Consider the following 24902-nt stretch of genomic DNA (forward strand, 5'->3'; position numbering starts at 1 on the left):
TGATTCACTTTGTTATAAAGCAGAAACTAACACACCATTGTAAAGCAATTATACTCCAATAAAAATGTTAAAAAAAACATAAAAAACAGAAATGAAAGAATGAGGAATGGCTGTAAGCACATGTTAAGGTTTGGTGACCACAAGCTGAGTAAGTTATCTCTTGATTTCTGTTTTCATTGTGACATGAAATTTTCTAAATGCAAGGAGAAAGGTGGGTGACAAAGAAGGGGGGTTTTGTTTTGTTTTCTAAAGAAAGAATAATATAATATAACCCTCTTATCCATCACCTAGTTTCAACAATTATCAATATATTGCCAAACGTGTTTCATCTACACCTCTACCTTGTTTTTTTATAGAGATATAATTTACATACCATAGAATTCACCCCTTTAAAGTGTACAATCCCGTGGCTTTTAGAATATTCACCAAGTTGTGCAACCATCACCCCCAAAAGAATCCCTGTATCCTTTAAGTAATCACTGTCCCGTCCGTCCCCTCTTCCCCCAGACCCCAGCAATGACTCACCTACTTTCTGTCTATATGCATTTGCCTGTTCTGGACATTTCATATAAATGGAATCATACAAAGTGTGGTCTTTATGCTGGCTTCTTTCACTTGTCATAATGATTTCAAGGCTCATCCATGTTGTAGTACAAGTACATACTTCAGACATTTTTATAGCCAAATAATATGTCATTGTATGGATATACCACAATTCTTTTATCCATTTATCAGTTGATGGACATTTTTGGATTATTTCCACTTTTTTGGCTGAAGATGGAAATGTGAAGGTATAAGGTATCCACATAATTAAAGGGAGAAGAGCTAACAGGGAAGCAGAAGGATGTCAGACCACAGAGAGGACCCATTTGAATTGAGACCAAAACTAATGCTGCACAGGCATGTAACTTCATGGCACACAAAACCCTTTAAACGTGAGTACTGCCTCTTCTCCAGAACTGCACAGGCCAGTTCTACTAAACTTCTTGTTGTTCCCCAAACCTCCCTTGGTCTCTTCTTACCTCTGGCATTTGCATTATTCTCTCCATGGGGACCATTTTCTTCCAGGCTTTACTCCCACATGCAGTCTATCTTTGAGTCTCAGATCAGATGTCACTTCCTGCAGGAAACCATCCCTGACACTCTGGGTCTGTGTCAGGTGCCCCTTTCCAGTCCTCCTATGGCATCCCCCCACTCACTCATCAAAACACTCACAGCACTGCTCTGCAATCTCATCCCTGCACCACTGCCAGGCTGGTGGGCAGTAACTACTATGACATTCTCCATGTGATCCTTAGTGCCTCAGACAATGCCTGGTACATAATCAGGGCTCAGTACATTTTGAAGGAATAAATGAATGAATGAGTGATGCATACTTTCAAAACCATGAATCCATGAAGGTCAAAGATGATAAGAACTGGGGTAGGATAGTGATATGGCTGTCTTTCCAACACACTGACGGTTGCAATTCCTCAGAGATAAATTTTCACACCCTTGATAAGTGAGAACTAGAGTGATTAATGTTTTTCAAAACATATTTATTTGTACTTCTGAACAAGTTTTCCATCAGAGTTGGAAATAAATATTTCAGAAATATTAGTTCATCAATTATTCCATTTTCTTTCTTTGTCCACATTTGATATTCCATTCTTTTTTTTTTTTTTTTTTTTTTGCGGTACGCGGGCCTCTCACCGCCGCGGCCTCTCCCGCTGCGGAGCACAGGCTCCGGACGCGCAGGCTCAGCGGCCATGGCTCACGGGCCCAGCCGCTCCACGGCACGTGGGATCCTCCCAGACCGGGGCACGAACCCGTGTCCCCTGCATCGGCAGGCGGACTCTCAACCACTGCGCCACCAGGGAAGCCCTATATTCCATTCTTGAACGAAGGTCTCTAGAATATAAATCAAAGTGGCAAGAGGATGTTCACGCAGGTGAAAACAGGTAAAGAAGAATAGGGTACTAGTCAGGATTTCAAATATAATCTAGCATTAGAGAGATAGACTCTTAATTGACACTGGAAAGGGTGAAAGTGCTTTTTCAAAAGAAAGAAAACTACTAGTGATATACCCCCCATGGGGTACCATCAGTTTGTTAACTCAATTTTTTATTCCTTTTGTTAACTCAGTTAACATTTTGACTATGTATACTCCCCCAAAATGTTAAATATTATGGAAAATTAAAAATTTTACTAGCATAGTTAATAGGGATAGTCCCTGAACTTAACCAAATAAATCCTTCTTTAAAATGTATATGCATATAAAATTCAGCAACATTTAAAACATTTTATGCTCCAAGCCTTTGAATTAATTTTCCTTTGAGGAAGGCACTGTGTAGAGGAAGCAATATTGGACACATACAAATTAAATGAGGTTGATCTATTGAAATGTAGCTGGCAACGATCCAGCTTCCTAGTTTGCTTTCAGTAGTTTATTTCTGAGTGCATGCATCTTTAAACTAACTATGTAGCTTGTTTTTACAAGAGGCAGATAGTGGGAGATGGCCTTAAATCAACTCTTGCTTTGCAATCCAAAGTATATCTTAATGCAAGTTCCCCTGTGTTTTTCTAATAATGAGGTTGGACAAGAATAATGCTGCCTCAGATTGCAGTGTCCAAGGCATTCATTAAAGTTAAGAATCAGTGCTCTTGCAGAGAAGCTTTATGCCTAATGTTGATCAGCCCTTTATTGTGTGGAGTTTGCATGTATTCAAGTAGCAAGGAGCTCACCACAAAGGCCATCAGGTGGGTTTCCATGGTAGCAGTGCTTCTTTTGTTATTCCCATTTGAAACATAGACAGTATCCAAATACTCACCATGTCACTGCTTAATGAAAAGAAATAGAATATTGGTAATGCCAGTAAAGTCAGGAAGCTGGTCTTTGGGTGCAACACCAAAGGAGGACGTGCTGTCCCCTCAGGTTTTCTTTTAAGCAGCTGTCCATGAAGCGGGACTAGTGTCCCTTTGATCTTATATTATGTCCTATTAATGACCTTCAGTGGCCTCATATCATTGCTCTAGGGACAAATAGAGCTAAATGATGACCAGGATAGTGCTGAGTTTTATGAAGGACAAGTTTGTGATTGTAACTAAGAAGAGTGCAATGTGAAACTAAGGAAGAAAAAAATCAGCTTTTTAACATATAAAGGATAACACTGTGGAAAGAAAATTGCTTCTGGATTTTTGTTGTGTTTGTGTAGGTGTTCATCTTTCCTAGTGACTCAACACCTGGATTTGCCCACTATCTTTGCTGTTTAAGATTAAATGTAACTGGGAAGTGTCATTCCCATTGGTTGTGAATCAGTTATTGGAGTTTACAGCAGCACATGGGAGCTCTGTGATGCAGCCTGGCTTGTTCCAACAGAGATCGCTGGAGAAGTCAACTGGTACTCAGTCATTCAAATAGAAGAATTTACTAAAGCTTAACATTATTTTTCTATTCAGTCCTCCCAAAACATCATTTCTGCCACTTACTCAGGAGAGAATAAAAACTGTAACTCTTAATTTAATTTACTTTTCCCCTTCCCAGAGACTAGGAGATCCGAAAACATTTATGAACTGATGAGACTTTAGTGCTTTAATTTTAGCTATTTTAATTCATGAAATCTCCACAGGGCTCTATAGGGCTTTCCCTTGTAGTACTAGCCTTCACCATAAATGGCTCAAGTAAGTGTAAAATACGTGGAGGTATGTAAAATTATGCCAGATACTAAATATATTTTAAAATACTTTAAAAAGAAAACTTCAGTGAGATCGAGAGTAGGAATTACTATGGAACTGGATAAGAGTGTGGCTGGTGAGACAGAAATAGAAAAGACCCAGGACTGAGATGGAAGAAATTTAAACTGAATCAAGGGTTGAATCAAGGGTTTAAACTGAATCAAGGGTTGAAGGTTTCCAGCTTGAAGTTGTTGGGAAGCATCCATTTACCTTTCAGGTGGGGTGGATGATAGAGGGAATGTGGGCTTTCCCAATGAACAGACAAGAATGAGTTAAAGGGAGAGATTCAAAGTCAGCAGGACTAGAAACTGGGGGACTTACTGAATATCAGAAGGAGAAAAAGCTAGGGCAAGCAATTAAGGTCTTGCAATAGAAAAAAATTCTGAGGTCAGTGTTCATTTATCTATAGTTTCCATTGCTTTACTTAGAATTGACTTAGTTTACAAAATGTTGAAAGGAAAAACCAACAACCTAGAATTCTTTATCCAGCAAAATTATCCTCCAAACGTGAAGGAAAAATAAAGATTTTCTCGGACAAAAAAGAAAAAAACTGAGGGAATTCATTGCCTGCAAACCTGTCCTAGAAGAAATGTTAAAAGGTATCCTTTAGGGAGAAAGAAAATCATGAAGGTCAGAAACTTGGATCTACATAAAGAAAGGAATAACAGAAAAAAGAATAAGTAAAGATGAAATAAAATATTTATTTTTCTTACTCTTAATGGATCTATTAGAGAAGTGTTCCTCAAAATTACAATAGTAACAATGTATGTGGATACATGAAATGAATGACAATGAAGTTATAAGGGATGGAAACGAGGAAATGAGAATACCCTATATTAGGTATCTGTACTACCTATGAATCAATATTTGAAAGTGGACTTATATTAGTTATGAATGTGAAACACTAGAAAAAATTTGAAAAAAGAAGTATAATTGATATTCTGAGAGAGAAGAAAAAATGGAAGCATATAAAATACTTAATTAAAACCAGAGAAAATGGAAACAAGGGAGAAGAAAAAAAGAAACAAAAATCAAGTACAATGAATAGATACTACAAACAGTTATTGGTCCAACTATATCAATAATCACTTTAAATGTAAATGTTTAAATACATCAATTAAAAGACAAAGATAGGGCTTCCCTGGTGGCACAGTGGTTGAGAGTCCGCCTGCCGATGCAGGGGACACGGGTTTGTGCCCCAGTCCGGGAGGATCCCACATGCCGCGGAGCAGCTGGACCCGTGACCCATGGCCGCTGAGCCTGCGCGTCTGGAGCCTGTGCTCCGCAACAAGAGAGGCCACAACAGTGAAAGGCCCACATACCGCAAAAAAAAAAAAAAAAAAAAAAGACAAAGATAACAGTAACCAAATATGTGTTGCCTACAAGAAACCCACTTTAAATATAAAGACATAGATAGGCCAAGAGTAAAGGGATGGAGAAAGATTTAACAGGCTAATACTAATCAAAATAAAAATGGTTTAGCTATCTTTATTTCAGACAAAGCACACTTCAAAACAAACAAAATTATCACAGATAAGGAGAAGCACTATATAATTATAAAGGGATTTATTCTCCAAGAAGACATAATGACCTTTAATGTGTGCTTCTAACAACAGAACATCAAACCATGTGAGGGAAAAACTGATAGAACTACAAGAAGACATATTCAAATCCACTATTATAGTTGGAGATTACAACAACTGTTTTTCAGTAATTGATAGATCAAGCAGGCAAAAAATTAGTAAGGATATAGTTGACCTGAACAGCACCATCAATCAACTTGATCAAATTGACATATATAGAATACTCTATTCAACAAGAGCAGAGTACACATTCTACTCAAGCTCACATGGAACATTCACCAAGACAGATAATATTCTGAGCCAGAAAACACACCTTAAATTGAGAAGAATAGAAATCATACAAAATATGTTCATAGTCCACAATGGAATTAAACTAGACATTAATAACAGAAAGATATCTAAAAGACCCCAAAATATTTGAAGTTTAAGTAACATGCTAATAAATTACACAGGTCAATGAAGAAGTGTCAAGAGAAATTTAAAATATTTTGAACTGAAAGAAGGTGAAGATACAACTTATCAAAATTTATAGGATTCAGAGAATGCAGTGCTCAGAGGTTAATTCAGAACATTAAATGCATATATTAGAAAAGGAATAGGTCTAAAACCAATAACCTGTTTCCACTTTAAGAGACTAGAGAAAGAAGAGCAATTTAAACCAGAATCAATCAGAAGAAAGAAAATAATAAAAATTATAGATGAAATTGAAAACTGGAAATTGATAAAACCAAAAACTAATTCTTTGAAAAGATCAGTAAAATTGATTAAGCTCTAGCCAGGCTAACCAGGAAAAGAACAGAGAAGACACACATTACTAATATTAGAAATTTAAGAGAAGTCTCACTACTGATCCCATGGTCATTAAAAGAATAATTAAGGAATATTATGAACAACTCTGTGTCCACAAACTTGATAATAACTAGACGAAGTGGACCAATTTACCAAAACTCACAGAGGAAAAATAGACAATCTGAATAGGCCTATGTCTACTAGAGAAATTAAATCAATTTTTAGTAACCTTCCAAAACAGAAAGCTTCAGGCCCAGAGGGTTTTACTGGTGAATTCTACCAAATGTTTAAGGAAGAAATGATAACAATTCTTTACAATCTCTTTCAGAAAATAGAAGCAGAGAAAGCACCCTCTAACTCATTTTATGAGGCCATCAATATCAATACTAGAAAAAGACATTACAAGAAGGAAACTTACAGACACATATCTCTCTTGAATATAGATGTAAAACTTCTCAAAAATATTAGCAAATCTAATCCAACAGTGTATAAAAAGTTTTATTCACCAAGACCAAGTGGAATTTATTCCAGGTATGCAAAGCCAGTCAACGTTGAAAAATCAATTAATGTAATCCACCACATCAACAGACTAAACAGGAAAAATTGTATGATGATATTAATAGATGCAGAAAAAGAATTTGACAAAGGCCAACACCCACTCATGACTTAAAAAAAAAAGAGGGCTTCCCTGGTGGCGCAGTGGTTGAGAGTCCGTCTGCCGATGCAGGGGACACGGGTTCGTGCCCCGGTTCGGGAAGATCCCACATGCTGTGGAGCGGCTGGGCCCGTGAGCCATGGCCGTTGAGCCTGGCGTCCGGAGCCTGTGCTCCACAAGGGGAGAGGCCACAACAGTGAGAGGCCCACATACAGCCAAAAAAAAAAAAAAAAAAAAAAAAAAAAAAAGAAAACTCAGCAAGGTATGAATAGAGGAGAACTTTCTGAGGTTGATAAAGAACATCTATCAAAAAAACCCCACAGCTAATATCATAATTAATGGTGAAAAACTGGATGCTTTCTCTTTAATGTTGGGAACAAGGCAAGGATGTCCCCTCTCATCATTCCTGAAGTCCTAGTGCATCATTCCTAGCTAGTGCAATAAGACAAGAAAATAAGATAAAAAGTATATATAGATTAAGGGAAAGAATAAAACTGTTTTTGTTCACAGAGGACATTATTGTCCATGTAAACAATCCCAAAGAATTAACAAAAAACTCTTGGAACTAATTAGTCACTGAATACAAGGTCAATTGATTTCCTGTATACTAGCAATGAATAATTGGTATTTGAAATTGAAAACAATACCACTTACACTAGCATCAAAATAGTGACATACTTAGATAAAAATCTAACAAAATATGTACAAGATTTATATGCAATACTATAAAACACTTGTGAAAGAAGTAAATAAGATGTAAATAAGTAAAGGGAGAGTCTGTGTTCATGGATTGGAAGACCTAATTTTTTTTTTTGAAGAGTTTATTTATTTTTTTTTTTACATCTTTATTGGATTATAATTGCTTAACAATGGTGTGTTAGTTTCTGCTTTATAACAAAATGAATCAGTTATACATATGTTCCCATATCCCCTCCCTCTTGCGTCTCCCTCCCACCCTCCCTATCCCACCTCTCCAGGTGGTCACAAAGCACCGAGCTGATCTCCCTGTGCTATGCGGCTGCTTCCCACTAGCTATCTACCTTACGTTTTGTAGTGTATATATGTCCATGCCTCTCTTTCACTTTGTCACAGCTTACCCTTCCCCCTCCCCATATCCTCAAGAGACCTAATATTTTTAAGATGTCCATTCTTCCCAGCTTGACCTATAGATTCAACACAAGCCCAATTAAGATACCAGCAAGTTATTTTGTGGACATAAAAAACTGGATCTAAATTTTATGTTGAAAGGCAAAAGACCCAGAATAGCCAAGCAATACTGAAAAAGAAGAAAATGGGAGAACTGACACCACCTGATGTCAAGACTTACTATAAAGCTACAGTAATCAAGACACTGTGGTCTTGGTGAAAGGATATATACACAAAGATCAATGAAACAAAATAGAGAGCCCAGAGGTAGAAATCTAGTCAACTGATACTTGACAAAGGAGCAAAGGTAATTCAATGAAGAAACGATACCTTTTCAACAAATTGTGCTAAGACAATTAGAAGTCCTTATGAAAAAAACTGAATCTAGACACAAACCTTATACCTTTCACAAAAAATAACTCAAAATGCATCATAAATCTAAATGTAAAACTCAATACCATCAACTCCCAGAACAAAACACAAGGAATTTGGGGTTTAGATACAACACCAAAGCATAAGGAAAAAAATATTGAAAATGTATTCAGCTTCCCAAAATATGTTACAAATGTATTTGGCGGGCAAAAAATAGGAAAAAAAGAGAAAAGAGGTTGTAACAGAGCTGAACCCATATCTTTCATCTTAGGAAGTCAGAAGATAATATCTAAAATTGATAAGTCAAGAAACAACAATATATGAGTATTTTTAAGAAACATGGGACTAAAGATAAATGAAACAGCTGAAATTGTTGAAATGTGGCTTCCTCTGGAGAACAGGGTGGGGCATGGGAAGGAGACTAAGGGCTGCAGTTGGATGGGGCAGAGAGTTTCTGCTTTTTTTTTCTTTTGCAGTACGCGGGCCTCTCACTGTTGTGGCCTCTCCCGTTGCGGAGCACAGGCTCCGGACGCACAGGCTCAGCGGCCATGGCTCACGGGCCCAGCCACTCCGCGGCATGTGGGATCTTCCCAGACCGGGGCACGAAGCCGTGTCCTCTGCATCGGCAGGGACTCTCAACCACTGCGCCACCAGGGAAGCCCCAGTTTCTGCTTTTTTAACTTCAGCTTTATAGAACTCTTGATGGTTTAATTCGGACAAAAATTAAAATGAAGTTGAAAAATGAACACTACAACTCAACTTAAAAACAGTAATTGACTCTATTACTCCTCCCTCACGTATAATACTAAGGTGTCATCTAATGTCTGTGTTACTGTTAGAGTTGGGACCCTGTCTCAAGGGCAGGGACCACATCTACTTCACATACTGCTATATTCATGTCTGACACATCCAGGCCCTGATATGTATTTGTTGAATGAAAAAAAATAAAAGAAACATTTAGCAGTTGTAGAAGCAGCACACAGAGGACAAATGTGACAAATAATGCAGAGATGGCCTCACTATAACTTGACACAGGGCACTGGCACAAAGCAGGAACTCAAGAAATGTCTGGAAATGTTGCTGTTTATTAAAGAAGGTTGGCAATTAGAGAGAGGTTGGATCAAAGAAGATGTAATCATGGCAGGGATAACCCAAACATTGTTTGTTATTCTAAAAAATAAGAATCTAGGAGAGGGAGATGCATGAAATGTGCTAGAGAGACACTAGAGATCATTTCTTCAAAATATGGAAAATTATGATTTTCAGTTGTGGGTATAGCATGTTCTTCCTCCTCCTTTTCCAGAGGTAGTAGTTTAAACGCATGGCTTTCTCATTCCTGCAGCCAATTCTGATGATTGCTTGGGCCATAACAATCCCTTGCTGACCACACTTCCCACCTCCCTCCAGAAAGAACACATGTTCCCTATGGTGTTCAGAAATGTGTCAACTTGATGTTTGGTACCTGTATGCTTTGAGAAGGTCCGTCCAAATGATTAAAGTTAAGTAAAACCAGTCATGAATTTTATTAAGGGAAATTTGAATTGAATTCTCTCCAGGGTGACATCACCATAAGACCAGGTAGGCTGTAGAAAGTGGGACCCAAAGGAAGCCAGTCATTTGAAACCAGTTTAGACGTGTGCCAGGACATTTGCTGTGGGAAAATATTCTGAGGTAGCTTATTGGCCTGCCTTTGTGGATAAATTACTCTGATATTTGTGATTTAGAATCAGGAAGAAAACATATCCTCTCATTACCTCATTACAGGAATTCATTTTGGGAGGCACACACAATTTGCCTGTTTCCCCAGGGATGGGTGGAGGGACTAGTAACCTTGAAAACATCTTTGTGAATGAGAAGTTCGGGAAAATATTCTATATTTCTGCATAAAGAGAAGCAATGGGAAGCTTGCTCGTTTGTTTGGTTTGCTTGTTTTTTTGTCTAACCTAAGTTGACTGTGCTAAGAACTTCACACTATCTAACGACTACAGCTCTGAGGGAAGCAGTACTGTTTACATCCTTTACCAAAGGGGAGACCGAGGCTCAAGAAGTTCAGTAATACCCAAGGTGACTGGACTACCACGTGGATGATCTGGAAGTTGATCTGAAGTATAAATGGCACAACTACATGAACAGGACCCGCTACATAATTTGTGGGGTCCAGAGCAAAACAAAAGTGTGGAGCCCCTTGTTCAAAAATTGTTACGAATTTCAAGATGATGACAGCAGAGCATTAAGCCAACTGTGAGGCCCTTCTGAGCACAGGGCCCCATGCGTCTGCACCCATAAACCTTGCTCCATGTATAGATACATCCCAGGTTCTATAAATTTGGGCTAGCTCTAAGGAGAACATTGAAAAGACTTTGACGAATCTTAAATTATGATTTTACCTTAAAAGATTGTCTTGAAGAATACTCTATTAAACCTGCAGTAAATGAAGAATTATATAATTATGTCTGTAGCTTCTAAAATTATGTCTGTAACTGAACTAGAGGATGTTTCAGCACTGCTTCAGATGGGATGCCTCCACCTGGTATTTGCCTGTGAATTAACACATTAATTCTCTAGCACCACCATACACATCACCAAGGAGAATTTTTTGAGCCCCGTTTTCAGAGCCCTGTTCTCTTCTAGACAAATGTCCTTTGTCATATTCCCTGGGACCTACAGCCTTTTCAGTGGGAAACTTGGCACTCCTCCTCAAGGACACACCTTTGCACCCCGACTGCTGCTTGCTCCCACCTGGCACACAGTGGGGACCCAGCAATTGTTTGTTGAGTAAATTGGTGAGTACATGAACTCCAGAACACTTCAGAATTCTAGATTCTCAGAAATGTAGCAAGAACCAGTCTCCATTCAATCAATATTCAGGAGATGTCCAAGGGGCCTTTAGATTGGCCCTAAAATGAGACAGTTAGATCTAAAGAGAGGGCTAGGTCTAAAGTCAGCATTTGAGCCAAAGGTCAAAACTACCCTTGAAAAGTCCTGCAGAAGCATCACGTGGGAGGTACCATGTGAGACACACAGAATCCACTGGGCAAGAAGTTGATGCACATCCTTTGTCTAGCCCCACCTTGGGGCACAGGCTCATTGCCTGCTAAGCAGAATCATAAATTCCAGTAGGCTAACTGCACGTATGATGTGACTGTTTCTTAAGAGGTATGTCAAAGCTTTCTCTGAAGGAAGTGTTTAATCATTTTATCCCTGCAGTCGTTTTTCTCCCCTTGGAAGACATTGTAAAATTCGATTTCTGAGTTTTATAAGAGACTCAGTCTTGTGTTAAAACGTCACCAAAACTGATTTATCTTACATCTTGTAAATTTTCTATATCTCACACATTTTCTACACTGAGCACGAGTTGCTTTTATAGTCCGTGGGGAAAAAAAGAAAAAAAATTACACAGAGATTTCAAACTTGGATCATATTTTTGGTTCCGAGCACATTAACAGCTGTTCCCATCCATTGTATCCTAGTCTTCAGAGCACGAGGGGAGCCTGGCATACAGGCTAAGAGCTAAACCGCTCAGGTGGGTATCTCCGCTTCTCCACTTATTGACCCTCTCAGGGCCTTGGTGTCTTCATCCGTAAAATGGTACTAATATAATCCCTTCCCCAAAGATTTGCTCCTATAAAACACTTAGCATGGGCTTCCCTCGTGGCGCAGTGGTTGAGAGTCCGCCTGCCGATGCGGGGGACACGGGTTCGCGCCCCGGTCCGGGAGGATCCCACATGCTGCGGAGCGGCTGGGCGTGTGAGCCATGGCCGCTGAGCCTGCGCTTCCGGAGCCTGTGCTCCGCAACGGGAGAGGCCACAACAGTGAGAGGCCCGCGTACCGCAAAAAAAAAAAACAACAACAACACTTAGCACCGTGCCTGTCACTAAGAATTCAATGTCGTTAGCCTTTAGCTGTTACTGCATATGAGTCTGTGTCCTGTGTCTTTTGCGCTAATAGCCCAGCTGTCAAATAGCCTAGCTCCTTATCTAAATGTGAATAATAAAATCAGTTTTTCAATCCTCTTTCAAATAAACTAATCTTAAGAACTGAAGGGTTATCTGAGGTAAGATAGGTACATGTGTCTATCTAGGATAAACAAGGGCGACAGAGCCAAAAAAGGGAAGGATGATATTTCTCCCTTACTACAACTCCTCAAGGGCTCCAGTGACCACAGCAATTCATGGTCTATATGACAGGATGAAATTTGGCCATGGGACAGAAAGAGCTACTGAGCTTGACAAGGGCAATTTTTCTTTACTTACTATTTATCTCATATAAGATAAAATAGACTTTAAAATAAAGACTATTACAAGAGACAAAGAAGGACACTACATAATGATCAAGGGATCGATCCAAGAAGACGATATAACAATTGTAAATATTTACGCACCCAACATAGGAGCACCTCAATACATAAGCAAATACTAACAGCCATAAAAGGGGAAATCGACAGTAACACAATCATAGTAGGGGACTTTAACACCCCACTTTCACCAATGGACAGGTCATCCAAAATGAAAATAAATAAGGAAACACAAGCTTTAAATGATACATTGAACAAGATGGACTTAATTGATATTTGTAGGACATTCCATCCAAAAACAACAGAATACACATTTTTCTCAAGTGCTCATGGAACATTCTCCAGGATAGGTCATATCTTGGGTCACAAATCAAGCCTTGGTAAATTTAAGAAAATTGAAATCGTATCAAGTATCTTTTCTGACCACAACGCTATGAGACTAGATATCAATTACAGGAAAAGATCTGTAAAAAATATTTATCATTTATACCTAGTCAAACAAAGTAGATTTCAGTGATACACATACCACTTGGAATCTGAAATTTTTCTTGCTTCCACTTTGTAGGTGGAAAGTCAGTTTTCTAATTATTCTCAATCCTCAAAGATACTGTGATAATAGATGCCAACTCTACCCTGGAACCACTTGTCCATTGGCTTCAAGGCACTACACTTCTGTCTTTCTTTCATGTCTCTAGCCCATCTTTTTCAGCCTCTTTTTAACCTCATCCTCCTCGAACTACCCCTTAAATCTTGATCTTTTTCAGAGCTCTCTTATGGACATACTTCCTTCATACTGTGTACTCTACCTTAATCTGTTCTGATGGCCTCAACCACCATCTTTTTGCCAGTGAACCCAATATCTGTATTGCCACATCAGTCCTTTCTCTACAGTCCAAACCCATGTAACTGCCTTCAAGATATCTCCACTTGGATATCTTACAGATGCCTCAAACTCAACGTGTCCAAACTGAATTCATCATCCCCCCAGATCAGCTCTCTGACAGCATTCCCTATCTCAGGAAATGGCAACATACTCCACCCAGTTAATCAAGCCAGGAATCTATGATTAATCCTTAATTCATCTCAGTTCCCTCATTGCCTAAATCCAATCAATCACCAAGTTCTTTTAATTCCATTTCCTACATCAGTGCCTTTCAAACTAATTTTACTGTAAATAAATGAAAAATCCTTTGCATCATGACCAAACCAGCATGCACACACACACACACACACACACATACACACACATACAAGTGAAACAGAAGTTCTGAAAAAACATTTTTTATCATCGTTATATGCAAGGCTTTCTGATATTTTCTATTACGTTTTCTTGTGTTGTTGCTTTTTAAAATGCTAGTAACCAGTGGGTTACTGGCAGGTGTTTAACAACCAGCTCTTCTGGAGGCGAGGCAAGGAGAGCCAGATATGTAGCATTTGGCAGTTTTTGGTATAAATACTCCCACCATGGTTGAATTTAAGCCACCAACTAACAAGCCTGCAAACATCCTAAAGCTACCAGCTCTCCTGACCATATATACAGCATGCAACTGCTTATGACCTACAGTTTTTGATGGACTCTGGTCTAAATAGCTCTAAATCTACCAACTAACTTTCATTCCCAATGCTACCATTCCAGACCTGGCCACCACTGTTTCTGATACAATTGTTTTCCAGGTCAATCTGATCTGTTTCATATTTATTTAATACCCTTCAAAGACTTCCTGTTGTCCACACTAGGACAGAGTCTATAACTCTTACCGCTTAAAAAGCCACCCACAGTTTGGCACCTGCCTGCACCTCATGCCCTCTCCCTTGATTTCAGTAAGAATGGTTTCTTCTTGAACATCTGGGAATTCACCCTTGCTTTCATGTCTTTGGACATACTGTTCCATTTGACTAGAAAGTTCTTGCCTCCCATCTTTGTTCAACTAACTGTCACTCATCCTTCCCATCGCAGCTTAAATGCTACGTTATTCATTTATTCCTTCTCCTGCTATGTAACAGGCATTGTGGTAAGCACTGAGGATACAGTGATATGTAGAAATAGACTCAGTCCCTCACCTCACAGAACTTAGATATGCTAGAAGGGGAGAACCATTATGCAAATGAAGATATCATTCAAATTTAAGTACTAATAAAAGAAGAGCCTAAAAAATAAAAGAGATTCATGGTTCTATAAGAATGTATAAAATCTGACCTACTCTAGCAGATCAGGGAAAATTTTCCAATGTGATGGCTGGTTAGTTATAATAGTTGAGCTAAGCTATAAAATAGAAATATAACTTAATGAGTCTAAGGGGTGGATAACTAACAGCATAGGCAGAAACAGAAGCATGTGTAAATCCACATGGCAGGAAGGAACATGGTAAAATCAAGGAACCAGGAACCAAATGAAAGCCAGTGTAAGGGGAGCAAGGTAGGAGGTGGGGGTATGAGACAGGTAGAAGCCAACTCTATGATGGGCACTCTAGGCTTCATTAAAAATAGGGGTCTTTCGCAGAGAATGGACGTGAGGACGTGGGGAGGGGGAAGGGTAAGCTGGGACGAAGTGAGAGAGTGGCATGGACATATATACACTACCAAACGTAAAATAGATAGCTAGTGGGAAGCGGCCACATAGCACAGGGAGATCAGCTCAGTGCTTTGTGTCCACCTAGAGGAGTAGGATAAGGAGGGTGGGAGGGACACGCAAGAGGGAGGAGATATGGGGATGTATGTATATGTATACTGGATTCACTTTGTTACACAGCAGAAACTAACACACCATTGTAAAGCAATTATACTCCAATAAAGATGTTAAAAAAAATTTTTTAATAAAAAAAGATAGGGGTCATTGAAAAAGAGCAATGGAAGGCCAATAACATGTTTGAAGCTGGCATATAATGTGTCAGGTTTCTAGTTTGAAACACTCACTCTGGTGGTTATGAGAATGAACTAGAAGGAGGCAAAAGTAAATGCAGAGACAAACTAGAAACTATTACACTACTCTAGACAGAGATGATCACAACACAAATTAAGATGTTGTTCATGGAGATGGGAAAAATAGACTTATTCGGGAGATGTGTGAGACGAACTTAACAAGACAAAGTAATGGACTGAATATATATATGTGGTGAAAGAGATGGACACAGCAAAGATGACCCCCAGGCTTGAGTTACAAAACTGAATGAATGATAGTACCATTGAATAAAATGGAATACCAGAGGAGGACCAAGCTTGTTGGAAAAAAGCATGACTTTGGCTGTAGCTGTATGGAGTTTGAGGTACCATTAAAATGTGTAAAATGAGATGTTCTGAGGACTATTTGATCAACTGTTCTGGAACAGAGGAGAAACCTGGATTAGGACATAGATCTGTGGAATATCTGTATAGGTGGTAGACATGCAGCATTGAACATGGAAGAACTCATCAACCCATAAGACATAGTATGAGAAGAGTGTTTAAAAGCCAATCCTTAAGGAACTTCAACGTTTAATGGCTGGAGTAAAGGGTGAACTTAGAAAGGAAACCAAGAAGAGCAGCCAACAAGGTAGGAAGAAAACGGGAGAAATTGATGTCGAAGAGCCAATATGTTTTGGTGAAGCATAAGAAAAGAAGCCAGACTGTTGGAGGAGGAGGAGTGCAGAGTACAGACCAGGAATCAGTGAGTGTAGACTCACTGGAGAAGTTTGTCTTTGAAGAGAAGGAGAGATACAGAGCAGTATTTGTGAAGTTGATGGAAACTTTTTGATTGTGTTTGAATGAAAAGCATTTGAGCATATTCATCAGTTGTGAAAAAACTGGTTTGAAAGGAAGGTGAATACACAAGAGAAAGAAAGTCTCATGGTAAGTGTAAGGTTCACAAAAAAGCAGAGAATGGGGCTTCCCTGGTGGCGCAGAGGTTGAGAGTCCTCCTGCCGATGCAGGGGACACGGGTTTGTGCCCCGGTCCGGGAAGATCCCACATGCCGTGGAGCGGCTGGGCCCGTGAGCCATGGCCACTGAGCCTGCGCATCCGGAGCCTGTGCTCCGCAATGGGAGAGGCCAAAACAGTGAGAGGCCCGCGTACCGCAAAAAAAAAAAAAAAAAAAAAAAAAGCAGAGAATGATCCCTGTGCCCCCATGACACTCCCACACTTACCCTAATTCTGACTACACTTGTGTTTTCTCCGTAAATATCTGTATTCCTCGTTGGACTGTACTGCGTGAGAACAAGAATCGCCCTTGCCTCATTTGCTTCTGTATCCCTAGTGTGCAGCACAACTCAGGAGGCATTAATAAATTTCATTCTTAATTGCACATTCAAGTGAATGAAATTGGTGGTACATTTAATAAAACAGTCAACCCCAGAATTCTCATAGTACTCTAGCATATGCATATATATGTATGCACATGCACACACACTATGGTTATCAATTTTTTAGACTAAAATTTAAATTGACATCATTACCTTAAGCATAAGCTGTTTGGGCACTAATATGAGAAGGTCTTAGAATGAGATACAAATTGAAAGTCAACCAAGAACTGAGAACTTTCCACAAATAAATGAGCAAGGCCGTGAGTCATTTTTGTGCAGAAAGTCGAGCCCTGATTATATCAAGCAAACAAATTGTGAAAGCACACAACCTGTTAAGACAAGTGGATGCATCATTCACACCAATCCAGGTGAAACCCCACATAACAGGACTTCTATATCTGAGATGGTATGATGACCTACTAAGTCAAAGCAACTTTCAAAAAAAAAAAGAAAAGAAAACCTTCTCTTTGTTTTTGGAGACAATATTAAATGCCTCATATAAAGAAGCAAGTCCATGCAGGAGAAAAGAAATCAGGTGTGCGTTCCTTTCCCATCTTTGCAGTTTTTAAAGACAAGTTCTTTAATCTAGTCTCAGTTTCTTTATCTGTGAAATGGGGATAATCGTACTTCATAGGGTGCTTGAATAAGTTAAGGGGGATTGTATACTCAGAATAGCTATCCACTTCCCTAACCTGAGAATTTTACATTTCCATTGTCAGTTCTGACATATTCTGACTATACTCTATAAACTCTGATTTTTACCTCAGTAGAATGAGGATGACATGCTATATCTGGGATTGCTGAGAAGACTAAATAAGATAATGTGCACGAAGGTCCTTTGTGAAATAAAGAGAACTATTTTTAAAATTGAAGTATAGTTGACTTACAATATCATATTAGTTTCAGATGTACAACATAGTGATTCGATATTTTTATAGATTATACTCCATATAAAATTATTATAAAATAGTGGCTATATTCCCTGTGTTGTACATTACATCCTTGTAGCTTATTTTGTACCTAGTAGTTTGTACCTCTTAATCCCCTTCACCTATCTTGCCCCTCCCCTCACACTTCTCCCTTCTGGTAACTACTAGTTTGTTCTCTGTATCTGTGAGTCTGTTTTATTATATTAACTCATTTGTTGTATTTTTTAGATTGCACATATAAGTGATAACATGCAGTATTTGTCTTTCTCTAATTTATTTCACTAAGCATAATTCTCTCCAGGTCCACCTATGTTGTTGCAATGGCAAAATGTCATTTTTTTTATGGCTGAGTAATTTTTCATTGTGTATATATACCACATCTTTATCCATTCATCTGTTGATGAACACTTAAGATAATTTTCATATCTTGGCTACTGCAAATTATGCCACTGTGGACATTGGAGTGAATATATCTTTATGAATTAGTGTTTTCATTTTTTTCAGGTATAGTTTCAGGAGTGGAATTGCTGGATCATATTGTAGTTCGATTTTTAATTTCTTGCGGAACTGCCATACTGTTTTCCATAGTGGCAGCACCAACTTACATTCCCACCAATGTATATTATGGTTCCCTTTTTGTTACATCTTCACCAACACTTATTATTTCTTGTCTTTTTGAGGATAGCCATTCTGGCAAGTATGAGGTGATATCTCATTGTGGTTTTGACTTGCATTTCCCTGATGATTAGTGATGTTGAACACCTCTTCGTGTGCCAGTTGGCCATTATACAAAGAACTACTTAAATTAGGGAGCAGCAAACTACAGCCAGTGGGCCATATCCAGCCCACCCACCATCTGTTTTTCTTTTTTTGTTCTTTTATGACCCAGCTAAGAATGGTTTTTACATTATTTAATGATTGGGAAAAAATCAAAAGAAGATGAATATTTCAAGATATGTGAAAATTATATGAAATTCAAATTTCAATGTCTATACATAAAGTTTTATTGGAACACGACCCTATCATTTGTTTACATACAGTCTACAGCTGCTTTTACACTGCAATGGCAGAGCTGAGAGTTGTGACAGAGACAGTAAGGCCTGCAAAACTGAGAATATTTACTGTCTGGTTCTTTACAGAAAAGGTTTACTGACAAAGGACATAGAGGAAAACCTAAAAGACACAAGGGAGACCTGGGAAAACTGGGGGAGATGGGAGTAAGAAGTAATGTTCTGGGCACAGGAACAAATACAGCATGCTTTGTGTCCTCAAGGAATAGCAAGAAGTCACTGTGGCCGGAGTGGAGTGAGTGAGGGGGAGATTAGTAGGAGAAAAGTCAGAAAAGTGCCCAGCCTGCTTAGGCAGGGCCTTGAAGAACCATCTAGGGACTCTTGCTTATACTCAATTGAGAGAGGAAAGCTACTTTGAGCAAAGTAGTGGCAAGACCTGACTTTAATTCAGATCAGCCTGGATGCTCCAATGAGAATGGGCTATAGCATAAACTGTAGCAAAGAGAAAACTGAGTCAAGAAGAGATTGCAGTGGTGCCGGTGAGAGGTGATGATGGCTTGAGCCCAGATGGCAGTGGTGGCAATGGTGAGAAGTAGATATTTGGAGTATATTTGGAAAGTAGAGCCAATAGGATCTAAGGATGGATTGATTAGATGTGGATTTTGAGGAAAAATGTCAAAAATGACCCTATATTTTCTGGCCCAAGCAATTGCTGGAGTAAGGTAGTAGTCATTGATTTGAGAAGGGAAGGATGTGGGAGACATATGTTTGCTTTTGGATGACAGAGGGAGGGGGCAGATATGCAGGAATTAAGATGCAGGAATGGTGAGTACATCATGGAAACGTTAGCTTGGAGATGCATCCTCCAAGGGGAGATGTGCAGTGGACAATTGAGTATGGAGCTCTGGAGATCAGGCTAGGCCAAGGCTGGAGATATGAATTTAGGAGTCCTCTACAGATAGATGGGATGTGGCTATGGTTGTTATATCTATTCAGTATTATAAGATGATTCCATACAGACCAAAAGTGCATTGCAAACAACTTCTGAGGAATAGTGGCCTGGCATCAGAGACGTTACCAAAAGCTGCAAAGGAAAGTTTCGTTCAAGTAGAACAAAAGTAGAAAGCCAGGAACAAGTATAAAAATATAACTAGCATTCATAATTAGAACTACTCCTAATTTGCCTAATTGAGGAAACAGTTTACAGTGAGTCAGATTATAATTTTATATGTTGGTTTGCAAAATCAATTACAGCTCTATGATATTACATTTTGGGTATATTGCATGTTATCTCCATAGAAATTAGTAAGCCCTTTGATGGGTGCACAACACCTCCTTACCAGACAAGATTAGGACAAGATTAGGAAAATAAAACTTCCTGTAACATACGGACAAACAAAATGTGATGCATCAGAATCCTTTAGGGTAGTTCAACTTAACTTCTGTTGATTCTCACAAATGCTTCAGTTTTTTTTATGTTTGTTTTTAATTGTGACTAGCTTGGCTTCCTCCTTTGGTAAAAACTCACAAATGCTTCAGTTTTTTTTATGTTTGTTTTTAATTGTGACTAGCTTGGCTTCCTCCTTTGGTAAAAATCTTTTAGTTTGGACAATTAGTCAAGGTGACCTGGATGGGCTTAATGAGTGCCTCTCCCCTCTACGGCAGTGTTTCTCAATCTTTCTTTCATTATTGACTCCCTCCACCAAGGAAATTTTTGGATATTTTTTTCCTAATTTCCACCCTATGGAAATGTTTTATTGTGGTAAAATATGCACAGCACAACATAATATTTATCATTTTAAGCATTTATAAGGGTACAATTGAGTGTCATTGAATCCATTCACATTGTTATATAAGCATCATCACTATCTATACCCCAAATATTATCATTATCCCCAACTTAAGCTCTGTACCATATATAATCATTCCCTATTCCCCACTACCCCCAGGCCCTGGTAACCTCTATTATACATTTCATCTCTATGAAGTATTCTAGGTATTCTAGTATCTTATATAAATAGAGTCATATAATATTTGTCCTTCTGTGTCTGGCTTATTTCACTTTGCATTAAGTTTTCAAGGTTCATCCATGTTGTAGCATGTATCAAAATTTCATTCCTCTTTATGGCTAAATATTATTCCATTGTATGTGTATACAACATTCTGCTCATCCATTTATCAGCTGACAGACACTTGGATGTTGCAGAGTATCAGAAGCAAACGGCGACTGGCATTGCTGAAGAATGTTTGTAGTAGGGGGTCTGTATTTGTAATATCAGCAGCTTTAAAATCTGACATGAGAGTAACTCCTGTCTCTGTCTCCTTTCGGATTCCACTGCAGGGTGTGTTGGGTGCATCATGTAACGGGGATGTGGGTGTACCCTTTCCTGGAACACATTGGCCCAGGAGCCAGAATCCTCTTCTTTGGGTCTACAACCATCTTAATGAACTTTTTGTACCTGCTGGGAGAAGTTCTGAACAGCTATATCTGGGATACACAGAGAAGTAAGTATTGTTTGGGGGAGCATAAAACAAAAGAATTGCTGCCTAAAAGAGTGTGTGCAGAGACGGATGGAAAATTCCACTGTAGCACAGGATCCCTTATGAAGAGTTTCATTTTTATAACTACCATATTAATTTGGGCTGCTGGCAGTTACCTGAAAGATTTATTACTTTGTCATATTAGCTAGTAAAACATCCAAATCTAAGACAAAAGAAGCATGTCTATAAAATTTTACAGGGAGAAATGTAGTGTTAACAGAAAAAAAAAAGTTTAGGAAGTTCACTCTGATTAACAAAACACTGCCGTAGCTAAAGGGACCCCCCGGTGAAATAGACAAATTATTAAATGTAACCAAACAGTCTCATTAGAAATCACCCAATCTCCACTTCTTACATCATCCTTCGCGTGGGCGCAGCAGCTTCCAAGAGGGCTTGCCACCACTCTGCCAGAACTCTCAGCAGCGCAGAATACCTCTGGCAAGTGTGATGAAGCAGTGACTGTCATATTCAAGACTTGAAGGTGGCAAAGAGGGACGGGCAGTAAAGGGTAATACTTCATTGCTGCAAAAACTCTCTTAACCTATGATTTGATTTCCCTTTTGTTTCTATTTATGGCAGAGCCTCCATCTTGGCAAGGCATGTAATCTTACCCCAGCAGTGCAAAACAAAACTTGTCCAAAGTGTGTGTCAGATAACGTAAAAATGGGAGGGTGGAAAAAATGACAGCACAGATATGTAGTGATTTGAGTCCTGAATGAAAATACATCCAAAGGCAAGACGGTTTGGGGATTTTAGAGAGCTCTGGGTATCATCGCCTCTGACACAGTCACAACATTGTAGGCATCACCTGCAAATGATCTGTGATCCACAAACATTGAGCACCCTACTTTGTGCCAGATACTATTCCAGGAAGTTGATCTAATTAGACAAATAAAACACAGTCGTTGCATGTTATTGAATTGGACTTCTGTGCATGGATCTTCTAGGACTGTATGCGTCAAGGTGTTAGCCAATGTTAAATGGTCCAGAGGAATTTAAGGGTTTCCTTTCTCAGTAGCTGGCTTGATTTTAGGCAGTGGTCGATTAGAAAAAGTGTTAAATATTTTTATCAATTCAGGCTACAGCTTGGGGGACCAGAAATTAATCTTTTAATAATTTTCTTCTATGTTCAATGGGAATTGTAATCTTTCTCTATTAGATAATTTATAAAATATTTAGTTAACTTACAAAAATATTTTCAAAACAAAATATAAACTTTTCTCAGCTTCTTGGGAGAAAGGCCATATTTAAATTTAAGCTAATGTGTCCAATCTATGTTATTCAGGAAGTACTTATGACTCCTGTTTCCCCTTGATTAGCTTGATTCCAACGTTCATTTGGCCGTTGTTCTACTACTTCTAAGAGAAGATTGACTGAAAACCAGGAGAGAAAAAATCCAGTCTAGATTAATAGAATATTGCTTTTTAGCAGCTTTGAGTTAGACGTTAAAAATAAATAGTGAAGCTAAGGTTTTTGTTGTTTTTTTTTTAATGATCTGTCCAATTTAATTTGTGCTATTCTCTTAATAACGCGAGTTAAGGTTGACTAACATTTTGTAACTCATTTCAGATGTAGAGATTAATTTTATCTACATGGAACCATCTAGTTAATTCCCCAGAGGCAGATGTTTTGTGTCAAGTGCATCTTTTTTGTTTATGAGAGTGATTGCAAACTGATGGCCTCCTCCAAATTTTACCTGCCAAAAAGTTTTGTTAGGCCTACATAGGATTTTTGTTTTTGACCCAACATTTTTTTTTTTTAAACACAAGTCTATTTATTTATTTATTTTTGGCTGTGTTGGGTCTTCGTTTCTGTGCGATGGCTTTCTCTAGTTGCAGCAAGCGGGGGCCACTCTTCATCCTGGTGCGCGGGCCTCTCACTATCGTGGCCTCTCTTGCTGCGGAGCACAGGCTCCAGACGCGCAGACTCAGTAGTTGTGGCTCACGGGCCTAGTTGCTCCGCGGCACGTGGGATCTTCCCAGACCAGGGCTCGAACCCGTGTCCCCTGTGTTAGCAGGCAGATTCTCAACCACTGCACCACCAGGGAAGCCCCCTGAACCAACATTTAAAAATTGGGAGATTTCACGCAAAGGCCGGATTTCTCAGCTAATCAAGTATTTTAACATCTGGCAACACCAAGCCCACTATCCTCTTCTGGCAACAATGGATTAGAAATGAGTATCAGTTGCCCCCGTTAAATGGCCCTTTAATTTTCCCTAGTTCTCACCAGGCCATTTTGCTCCCTCACAGTGGCTTGGTTCTGTAGGTAGCTGAGTTTGAAACTGTTGATTAAAAGCAGTCGTTTGTGTGTATGCATGTGTGTGTGTGTGTATTAGAAGGAATTGAATGCAATCACATACAGTATTACAATCCTGAGTACATTTATTACACCCCAAATAAAAACCCCCAAGGAGCAGGAATACCACATTTGAGCCCCCTTCCTTGGATCCATCTTTACAGATTTTTAATGGCTCAGCTTCCTTCATTTGGTTATGCTGGCTTCAAATTCAAAATAAAAATCACGTTATTATAGAATCTTAGAATAAAAATTAGATTAGAAACCATCTATGCCAATTTTTTTTTTTTTTTTTTTTTTTTACTAAGAGGCAGCTGAGGCCCAGCAATAAGTGACCCACCAAAATAGGTGGTTGCAAAGTCAACACCTTCTGACTGATGTTCAATCCTCTGTTATTTCTAGTAAACCATCAGAATGTCACCATTGGAAACCCAGACACATGAGAGCTCTGAAGTTTTACTCAGAATCATGGATCTAGCTTATACAATAACAAAACAGATCAGCCTGATATGAACTATGAACAAAAAGCCCTTAAAATAGGCTAAATTAACAATGAAGCATTTGCTCTTTTTAAAAGAAAGTAACTCGGACTTCCCTGGTGGTGCAGTGGTTAAGAACCCGCCTGCCAATGCAGGGGACACGGGTTTGAGCCCTGGTCCAGGAAGATCCCACATGCCATGGAGCAACTAAGCCCGTGAGCCGCAACTACTGAGCCTGCACTCTAGAGCCCACGAGCCACAACTACTGAGCCCACGTGCTGCAACTACTGAAGCACACACACCTAGAGCTCATGCTCTGCAACAAGAGAAGCCACTGCAATGAGAAGCCCACGCACTGCAACGAAGAGTAGCCCCCGCTCGCCACAACTAGAGAAAGCCCGCGCACAGCAACGAAGACCCAATGCAGCCAAAATAAATAAATGTTTTTTAAAAAAATAAAGAAAAGAAAGTAACTCAAGGTGGCTTTGTGGATGTTACACTGGTTTGCTAGGGAAGCTACAACGAAGGACTACTAAATAGCTTAAACAATAGAAATGTAAGGTCCCACAGTTCTGGAGGCCTGAAGTCCAAAATCGGGGGATTGGCAGGATTGGTTGCTTCTGAGGACTGTGAGGGAGGGATCTGTCCCAGGCCTCTCTCCTTGGTTTGTAGATGACCGTCTTCATGTTTACATGGCATTCTCCCCTATACGTGAGGCTACCTCCAAATTTCCCCTTTTTGTAAAGACATCAGCCATATTTGATTAGGGCTCACCCTAATTTTAACTTGGAAAAGACCCTATCCCCAAATACAATCACAT

At 39.1% G+C, this 24902-nt stretch overlaps 1 protein-coding gene across 2 annotated transcripts in view; it reads left to right on the forward strand.

Moving 5' to 3' along the window:
* Positions 1 to 24902, forward strand: part of AIG1 (androgen induced 1) — a 241464-nt gene that overhangs the window by 212962 nt on the left and 3600 nt on the right. The window contains exons 5-6 of one of the 2 annotated variants that reach the window (XM_081251378.1): positions 21108 to 21271; positions 24006 to 24186. In XM_081251378.1, the coding sequence (XP_081107504.1) occupies positions 21108 to 21271; positions 24006 to 24046 (205 nt within the window). In that variant the 3' untranslated portion in view covers positions 24047 to 24186. Of the gene's footprint in view, positions 1 to 21107; positions 21272 to 24005; positions 24187 to 24902 lie in introns of those variants that run through there. The other variant, XM_081251379.1, reaches the window with a different exon arrangement.

Source organism: Mesoplodon bidens (assembly GCF_964165515.1).
Source record: "Mesoplodon bidens genome assembly, chromosome: 12".
NCBI lineage: Eukaryota > Metazoa > Chordata > Mammalia > Artiodactyla > Ziphiidae > Mesoplodon > Mesoplodon bidens.